Source organism: Morus notabilis, unplaced genomic scaffold, assembly GCF_000414095.1.
Source record: "Morus notabilis unplaced genomic scaffold, ASM41409v2 Scaffold271, whole genome shotgun sequence".
Taxonomy (NCBI): Eukaryota; Viridiplantae; Streptophyta; class Magnoliopsida; order Rosales; family Moraceae; genus Morus; species Morus notabilis.
The window spans coordinates 266,151-276,643 of NW_010365721.1; the positions used below are offsets into that span (position 1 = coordinate 266,151).

The 10,493-nt window shown below is 30.6% G+C and overlaps 1 protein-coding gene across 1 annotated transcript; it reads left to right on the forward strand.

The window, feature by feature from the left end:
* Positions 1–3,580: 3,580 nt before the first annotated feature.
* Positions 3,581–10,493, forward strand: LOC21403653 (MADS-box transcription factor 6). The gene is made up of 8 exons (XM_010108448.2): positions 3,581–3,840; positions 7,042–7,120; positions 7,833–7,894; positions 7,982–8,081; positions 8,607–8,648; positions 9,572–9,613; positions 9,708–9,856; positions 10,205–10,493. Exons 1-8 carry the CDS (start codon positions 3,659–3,661, stop codon positions 10,305–10,307), a joined length of 759 nt encoding a protein of 252 aa, XP_010106750.1. The 5' UTR covers positions 3,581–3,658; the 3' UTR covers positions 10,308–10,493.

Below are 10,493 nucleotides of genomic sequence, written 5' to 3' on the forward strand. Positions count from 1 at the left end.
GGATAGGGAAAAAAAATGAGGATTATACTATGGTGGTTCATTTTATAGGCAATTGGCACTTATTTTTTTTAACACCACATCAACTCTCTCAATCAACCAAATTTTGGTTCAATTTTCCCCAATCTTGGCCGGTTATGGAAGGAGAAAAGGAGAAGCCAAAATTGCCATTAATTCCCCTTCAACCACTACCATCCCATCACCTTAACTTGTAGCCTTCTAACATACTCAACATATAACCAAAATTTTTGGATATAACTTCCTAAGGATGGCCGCCCAAGTGAAGAGAAAAAAGGAGAAAAAAACTAATCATTAGTCCTATTCACCTCTCTCATCACATCTCATCAAATCACACACACTAACCTACACCTTGTACTTTTGCCCATTCCCTTAACTTACTCATTAAAACTGTCCAAAATCATACTGACAGTTATTTTCTCCTGTATACGGGTTCTGGATGCTAGGTTGTACTGTGCTGGGAGATTCTTAAAATTAAGATTCTCTAACTGTATCTATACTGGAAATTCTTCCGTTTTAAAGTACGGTGAGAATTTATCGATCGAATTTACTTGATCGGAAAAATGTGAACTTAACGTGAAATCTGCTACAGAATTTAGGAATGCAGATGTTAATTCCCTAAATCCTTCAATCACAAAATGTACATAGTATAATGATTTTTCAGGAAAATCTTTGACTTGAATACATGAATTATATTATTAAAATTATGGGATTTTTCTTGGTCACTACAAGGACTCTCATTCTTAATATTAATATTAAATTAATGTAATACCCTTATTTTACTTATAAATATAAAATTCAAAAAATAATAATTACAACATATATTTATTATTTTATTTACCTAATATTAAAATATTAACCTAATTATTATTGTTAACTTTAATGTAACAAATATGTACTTTATTTGTTTAATTAATTAATAATATATTTTAATTTTTAATACTATTTTTTATTCTGCCCGTTAGAATTTATGTTTTGTTTTATTATTTTTGTTTCAGTATTGTAATAACAGAGGTAGTCTCCCCACCTTTTATTTTTAGTTAAACTTGCTTGAGTTGTTCTTCACGGTGTTGTGGGTGACTTTTGTCTTGTAGGTCTTTTAACCTCAATCGATTGGAGTCTTCTATCAATTGTAGAAGAGTTGTTTAAAGAGGTGTATGTGTGCTCGATTATTAGCGTGCCTTTTCAGCTTTCTGTTGTTGGAGCTAGGTGCACAGTTACTCTCCTTAGGCGTTTCATTTGGATTTACTGGTGATACTGGTCAATGATTGGAGTTAAGTTCTCTTGTATTGTAAAGTCATTTGAGTTGGCGTTAGTGTTTGTACCTCTTTGATTTGGAATACATTTAGTTTTCAAAAAAAAAAAAAAGAAGAAAAATTCACATGCATCCTAGTGCATGGATTCTATAAAGTGGTATATTGTACGAGAGCAGTACATAATTAGTGTTGGCTTTTCATCATCCAAGAACCAGAATTAGCAGTACTTGTCAACTAGTACTTGAAATATATTAGTGTGAAGAATAAAAAGCTTTAGGCACCACACATATAAAATGAGCTCAACATTTGGCAACTTCCAAAGAAACCATAGAGGTGCAGCTCGCAGTACTTATCATGTACTGATTTCTTGCAAAATGCACGATCCATTAGGACCATTACATGTACACGTTCCCAAAGAAAATTTACTTTTGTGGCTCCTAGTTTTTCTAATTTCATCCTTCGTCTTTGTCTGTTTCTTGAGCTTTTCAGTTTCAGCTTGGTTTAGGTTTTATTGATATTCTTATCCCTCTCTCTCTCCCTCTTTCAACATATATATATATATATATATATATGTTTATGTATGTTAGAGTACAGTATATTTGTTTGGGACGAACAGTATATTTGTTTATGTATCTTAGAGTACATGAAGTCTGAGTCTGCAAGCTTATAATAATTTCTCCCATATATATGATCATTTGTCCAAATCATATATAGAAAACGTTAATAAATACACTGGTTGATATCTTTTCTTTTAAGGGCTTTTTATTCTTATTTTATAGTTCTTATAACAACATAAAAAATTTGACCTATATACCTCACGAACAGAAAAAAAAAAATGAAAGAAAGAAAGAAAGAAGAATTGGCCTATCCTTATGATCCTTTCATAACCACCCTAACAAGGAAAAAAAAAAAAAAAAAAAAAAAAAAAAAAAAAAAAAAAAAGAGAAAAAGAAATAGATAGTATTTTCCAATAAATTGAAACCGCATTATATATATTCAGAGAAACCCTCTCAAGAGGGAAGGGAAAAAAAAAAACACACATATCAGATGTTACTGCGGTACTATCGTCTCTTGCTTCACTCGAGAGACCTATTGTATTTATCCGTCTAAATTCAAGCAAAATATTTGCTAAAAATGGATTGACCAAGTTTTTAATCAGTATAAAAGTTTGATTAGATTAGAAATTAAGGCACTTTATTAGATTTGTTATTAGGTCTTTTTTTTTCTTCCTGTTTTTACCCTCTATTTTAGGGTTAATTCAAAAACTATACCCTTGATTTTAAATCCTTACAAAAGCTATAACACGTTGTATTTTATACTATCTGTCAACAGTGGAATTTGAATAAAAAACACACCAAAGTACTCTTGAAAGTGAAAAAGAAAAAAAAAAAGAAAGAATTAAAAACAAAAAGTGAGGAAATTCAAAGGGTCAATGGAATCACATAAAAAGATGTCTTTTTTATGGGTGATTTTTGTTAGTAAAAAGAATAAAACGGGTCAAAGTAGGTTGTGTCACTCCATGAATAAAATCAAAACTCCAAACCTATCAGTTAGGAACAAAACCACACACACACGCACAGGAAAAAAGAGAAAATTTATATTGACCATGCATAACACATTGGCGTATTCACATAAATAGATCATTAATTAGTGATTAGTGATAATTCTTAATTCAATTATTGCAAGTTTAAAAATACTAATTAATTACACAACTAGGACAAAACATAGTCAAGACATGATGATAATTTCTTCTTCCTTTTTTTCTTTTAAAAAAATTGATTTTCAGATTTTACTCCCGAATTTCCATGCTCATCATATCATTTTTAAGCCAACAAATATAACATGTTCACATAAATATAACAACCATGTGAGAAGGCGTGGTGCTCACGGTCCAAGCAAGCGAGTGGAGACGAACCTTCCATTACCCTCACACTGAAGGTAAGCCTGATATCTCAGAGAAAATAGAGAGCTTTTGCCAAAAATAAAAACGGTAAAGTAGAAGGAGAAAACATACGAAAGAATTTATGGTTCTTTTCCATTTTGTTGTAAAACAAAGACAAAATATTCTGGTGCGCTTTGTGCTTTAGATGTCAATTATTTCTCTCTCTCTCTCTCTCTCTCTCTCTATCTCCTTCTCTTTCTCTTTATTTCTATATAAACACCCTTCTAACTCCCACTCATCTCTCAGTCTCAGACGTCTTAGCCCATTTTCACCAACAGCTCCATTTTTGTGCAAACCCCAGAACAGAAAAAAAAAAAATACAAAGGAAAAGAAAACAAGTTCATATATATCATTGCACATATACACACATAGCAACGTGTGTGTGTATATATATATATATATATATATATATAAATAGTGTAACCCTTAAATTGGCTATAATATAATGGGGAGAGGAAGAGTGGAGCTGAAGAGGATAGAGAACAAGATCAACAGGCAAGTGACTTTCTCAAAGAGGAGGAATGGTTTGCTCAAGAAAGCTCAAGAGCTCTCTGTCCTCTGTGATGCCGAAATTGCCCTCATCGTCTTCTCTAGTAGGGGCAAGCTCTATGAGTTTGGAAGCGCAGGGTAAATATTACTACATATATACACACACACACACATATATATGTGCATAATATTTTCTCTTTTCTAATTTCTAGCTCTTTCTTGTACAAATCAACCTCTCCTTTTCTCTCATTACATGAGCTTTTTTTTAATCATAAGGTTTAAACACATGATATATGCTTTTTATGATCATTATTATTTGCCCTAAGACACAAAAATTGTTGCTGCTTTTTGTTTCTTCGGCATATAGATTTGTGGGTATTTATAAAAGCTTCTTGTCATTTGTATGAACCTGTTAATGTCATGATTTGTTAATATTGTTGCTCTTTAATTAATATGTTTTTTTTTTTTTTTAATCTTTAGATCCTCATTTTGTTTTGGTCTTTTTAAGGAACGCATTTTTTTTTTTTTTTTTTTTGCTTTAAGGTTATTTGGGCTTATTTTTCTTCTTTTCATTGATCTAGATTTTCAGCTAGTTGGATCTGTTGAAAACATAGAAATCTAATTACCCTTTTACTAAACTGGTCTTTTTACTTTTTTCTTCTTTGTTTGGGTTTATTGGTGTTCTTCATGCTGAAATTTATTAATAATAATAATAATATTATTATTACTATATTAATTATTCCCGCTCTAAATTTCTGCATTACTACTCTTGGTTGATCCTTAGCTAGTAATTTTACAGCCATTTTGACAACTACCATTTTGCGTTTTCCTCCAAATCTCGTCACTATCTCTCTAGTAACTTTATCAGAACAAAACGCTCTCTTCAAACCTAGTCTCTGACATCTATTACTCTTCCATTATGATGAATCTGTGGTTGTTTCTTCTTCTTTTTTATTTTTCAAATTATTATTCTTATTTTTCTTTTTGTTTCTTGTGCTTATATTGCAATTGGCTCTCTCAATCATTCTAAACTGGCTTTCCAGGAAATGAAAACTTTGGATCATGAGTAGATCGAAGACCGAGTTTCTTATGTTTTTGTGTGTGTGTCTCTCTCATTTCTCAGATCAGCAAATATTCCAGCCATCATCAATCACGGATCGACACGTTTCGCCGTCCTTTCAAGCTTTCAAACTTTCTCTCTCTCTGTCGTCCTCTTTTCTTGTTTTTGATGGCTTCGGCAATTCCTGATGGAACAGTCCTACTGTGGGAGAAGCGATCTTTCTTTCTTTACTTTCAGCAAAAAAAAAAAAAAAACTCTCACATGTCAGTCAGTCAATACAAGGAAACTCTCTCTCTCTCTCTCGGAGTCGGACCATTGTCTAACTTTTCTAGCCGCAATCATTTCCAATTCTTCGATAACTGGAAAATCTTGTCTTCATTCCTTTTGGTCCTAAGATCTTTTGGTTTTACTGCTGTTTCCCTTGATTATTGAAAATCTTTACAGTATTATCGGGTGCGTTTGGAATTGGTTCCAAAACGTTTTTATTTTCTATACGAAAATGAAAATGAAAACGTTTTTAGTTTCATTTTTGAATTATTTCTAAAAATGCGTTTGGTAATTTTATTTAGAGATTGATTTCAATTTTAAAAAAAACTGAAACTGCGTTTGGTGGTTTAATTTTTGAAAACATGTAATAATATATTAAATAAATAATATTATTAAATATATTAAATAAATAATATATTAAATATATTAAATAAATAATATTATTAAATATATTATATAAATAATATTATTAAATATATTAAATAATAATATATTAAATAAATATATTAAATAAACATATATAATACAAAAACGGTTTCAGAAAAGAGGGAAGAAAATGAAAAAGAAAAAAAAAAGTGAAATCCGTTTTTCAGAAAACAGAAAACGAAAACAAGAAAATGAAAACACCTTTTTTTCGTTTTCTGATTTCCACAAAAAGACAAAAACATTTTTGGTTTTGTTTTTTAAAAAAAATTGCACCAAACACGTTTTTAACACCCGTTTTCATTTTTTTGCTTTGAAAACCGTAAAAAACGAAAACGAAAACGCAAACAAACGGGCCCATCACTTCTTCTCATGTGTTCTCTTGATTATCTTTGTGTTTTCCTTTCTCTTTCTAGTCCAAAAATTAACAAAAGAAAATCCGAGTCTTCCGGACTCATCTCTCCTAGAGGCCTGTATATTTGTAGGTTAATTCAATGACGGTTTGAGATTATACCCAGATCCTTTCAGCAGATTTGATTGTTTTTATATGTAAAGATGCGCATATATGGTGCGTTTTCTTTAAGAACGTATATAGTGTGTTAGTCACACACACACACACATATATGAGTGTGATAGTGCGTGTATTACTATGAAATGTATATCTATATGTGTATGTATGCATTTATACGGTAAGTATATAGACCATTCCACGGTTTTAACAATAGTATTAAATGTATGTGTATAAGTGTGTATATATCAGGTAAGTGTAGAGATCACGACGAAAGTCTTTATAATAACTTTGAAGCTCGGATATATATATATATATATATATATATATATGCACTATTACTTATTTGTCTTTTGTTATATATATAATATGTACAAATGTGAAGTAATAAAGAGTTTCAATATCTAACAGAGAGCAATATATACTAAGGGCAATATCTGTATTCTGAAGAAAAAAAGGATTAATTAATTGCCTACACCAAATTGCGCTTAACATATAGTTCTAACCATATCTTTAATTTATATTGATGACTAGCTAGTAGTACTATTATGTGCGCTTAATTCGAAAAAATTAAAGAAATTGAAAATATAATGAATTGCATATACTAGAAATTTAGAATCTTTTCATGCTTAAAGTTCGTGCCATATATCCATTAATTAATGAGAAATATATGTTTACTATCAGAGTCCAAATAAGTTTTTTTTTTTTTTTTTTTTGAGGTATATAAGTTGGTTTTAAGGATTTATAAGTTATAAGTCGCATTTAAATATTCTTTACTTGATATGGTTGTGAGCATAGCGTAGCGGTAATTCCACTCTTGATTAGGCCACCATAAAGTGTAGAGTTTAAATCCCCTCGTGCTCAAGTTAAAAAAAAACAAAAAAGAAAAGAATATCCTTTAGTTAATTTTTTCTAAATGCAAACTAGGTTGTTTAATTTGATTAGAACAGCAGTTGCACTGTTGCATACACTTATCTCAAAACTGATGTTTTTGAGTTTAATTTTCGTATGTTAAGTAACAAAAATGATTAAGGCTCAACTATGAATTCGCTAATTAATAACATATTCTTCTTTTGCACAGTATAACCAAAACCCTTGAGCGGTACCAACGCTGCTCTTTTACTCCTCAAGACACCAGCCTTATTGAGCGCGAAACACAGGTCTGGTTTTCCAAATTTTCTCTACCACGTACCAGTACAGTAGTTCACTTAATAGTTACATTACTTTATATGTTACTAGATTTCTATTCACATTATCACAGTTACTTTTACATACGAAGCTAATTATCAAAAGAAAAATTGTTCTTATATATATATATATATGTTAGATATTTAATTTCCTTAAATTTTGATCTTGCTATTTCTTTTCGTGTTTATCTCTCATATTTAGCATAGTGTTTACAAACCAAGTACTTATTGAAGAACTTTTCAAATGTATACTAGAATAAAACATTCATGAAGAGTCTACTAATTAGTATTCATCCCTTTTGTTAGCTTAATGATTTTTCATGGTGGAAGTTTTTCATGTTGTGATACATCTTTTGCTTAAATGAGTTATGCATGTAGGAAAGTACCGTTGCAATGGTCAATTCCCTTCAAATAGATATTGAAAAATAAAATAAAAGAAGATAATTATTTTTCTTGTGTGATTTCTTATAATGACTACTAACAAATAGTTCTATATATGCATACACTTAATATTAGTCGTGTATGATAGGTTCTCTTCTACGGGGCTGATTGGTTCTGCTTTTGTATTAATTTTCATCAGTACAATCTAATACAAATTTTATTTTCTTATTGCACTGTTTTTTATGTTTTGTAATTAAGTGTGTCTTAAGTTTTTCTTTGGGTTAATTTATCATTAATAATGCAGAGCTGGTACCAGGAGGTTACAAAGTTAAAAGCCAAATATGAGTCTCTTCAGCGCACTCAAAGGTTATCTTCGTTTTTAGTTCTTTGAATCGTAAGATCTTCTTTTTCTTTTCTTTTACTAATTGTTATAAATCTTGCAAAATCCCTAAGGCATTTTCTTGGTGAAGATCTTGGACCACTCAATGTTAAAGAGTTGCAAAATCTTGAAAAACAGCTTGAAGGAGCTCTTGCACAAGCTAGACAAAGGAAGGTAAAATATAATGTTGGATCATTTTGAAACGTTCTTTCTATACAGAAAGAAACCTTTTTTAATCTGGAAAGCTGCAGTGCTTATTGCCAATTTTATGTATAGGTCATGTTGTCTACAAGTATATACGTGGGGTTGTGTGTGTATTTTGAATAAACATAAGTTGAGCAAAAAAAGAAAGAAATAAATAAAGGAACATATTTTGTGCCTTAATTTTTCATTATGGCATCTCTGCAATGACCTCTATGGTAGCCAAATACAATACAACTAATTACCCCACAAATTTCTTTTTAAATGTCTTTTCAAATTTGTCTAAATCAAAATTTGTAGCTAACTCATAAATACCCTACTAGTAGCTCGTATAGTAGAGTGAAAGCTGTAATATTAATGGAAGAAGATTCAGATATTATTTTTTTTGTCTTTCCCTGCAAATCCCACGATATAATCGAATTAGTCAATTATGTGACTCAGAAAATTTTAGTTTTATTTGTTTTTCTAATTTTAAGTTCTGTTTGTTCTTAACCGCAGATGCAGATTATGATTGAGCAAGTAGAAGACCTGAGGAAAAAGGTAAGAAAGATGTCATGTATATTATACTATATGTCCCTATACACGATCAAGTTGGATCTAATTAACCTTCTTATTTAACAAGTTAATCCTCAATGTTCATGAATTTTGTAGGACTTCTCTCTTGGGCCTAGTATATGTTTATCTTTTAGCAGTAACTTTGTTGTTCTATCCTTGAATACAAATAAATAACTTGCAATAGTACTCAAATATATTTTATCTCAAAAAAAAAAAAAAATAGTATTCAAATATTGCAGAGAAAACTTATAGATAGGGTCTATTAGGAGTTAGGTTTTTGTATGCAACCGGTTCCTTAGCGTCCTCTTCTCTTCCTTTTTTTTTTTTTTGAATGAAAGTGAGGGGTTTTGTTTGCTGTTTAATCTTGTTATATGTGGCTCTCTCTCTCTCTCTCTATATATATATATATATCTCTCTCTCTCTTGAATGAAAGTTAATGAGTTTTGTTTGCTGTTTAATCTTGTTATATGTGGCTCTCTCTCTTCCTTTTTTTTTGGAATGAAAGTTAGTAGTTTTGTTTGCTGTTTCATCTTGTTACATGTGGCTCATATGGCAATTTTTGTTATAAGCACTCAAGGTTGCTTAACTCTAAAAGCGGGTAACTGATTTTTAAATTAACATTAGTAGAACTAGTTTCAGAAACATTTTTATTATGTCACTGCCCATTTTTGGGACGTACCATGTCTAAGTAATAAACTCAATTTAAGACTGGTTTTTCCCCTCTCTTTGATATATAGTGCACTAAAGATTTCCGAGTTGGGTACGTTTTCCTTTTCATCAGTACATATCTTTGTGTTGATTTTATATTCCTTCCAAATATTTCCCAAGTAGTATAGTTTTAGAAGTTTGTACTAGCATCAAAATAGCTCTTAATTTGTGAACAAGTTCTCCAATTACCATTTTGGCAGGAGCGTCAGCTTGGGGACCTTAACAAGCAGCTTAAGCTTAAGGTTGTACCAAATTGTTGTTGATACGTCTGATATATATATATATATACAATATTATAATGACTCATGTTGTATTATGTGACATTTGTTTGATCAGCTCGAGGCAGAAGGGCAAAACCTTAAAGCCATTCAAAGCTTATGGAGCTCTAATGTAGCAGCTGGAAGCAGCAACTTTGCTTTGCATAGTTCTTCTCAAAGCAACATTACTATGGATTGCCAGCCACCAGAACCCATCTTACAAATAGGGTAATTAAATTAAAGCATAACAAATGACTTCTATATATATATATTTGGGTATATATGCAGCTTGAATTTAAAAAGGTACTAATTTTTTAGAAGCCGTAAGCGTTAAAAAATCTGTTTATGTATTAATCCGTGAAGTCTGATATATACAAATTTTTGGATACTAATTATTGATCACGTGTAAGCATACTGACTACATGATGATGAAGGTACTATTATCTATTTTCAATACCATCCCAAATATTGTATGGTAAGAAATTACAATATTCATTTGAACCTAGCTGAAGTTGAAGCATAAATATTCCTGAAATTTTATTAGACTTATAAACAACAATCTTGCAATTTGAACAGATACCATCAGTATGTAGCAGTTGATCATGAGGGAACATCCAGCACTATTCCAAAGGGCATGGCAGGGTCTGAGACTAACTTTATCCAAGGATGGGTTCTTTGAGTAGTACTAGTACTATTTGGACAGTATTGACAAATGATATGTATGGTACATATCGTATAAATTATTCTCTATTTTGTATTTGAAATTTTAATGCTACCAACTTATCATTCTTAATTACTAATTGCAATGTATGACATATATACTAGGTTTGTATTTGAGATATATATGTAATGTCATTTGCAATAT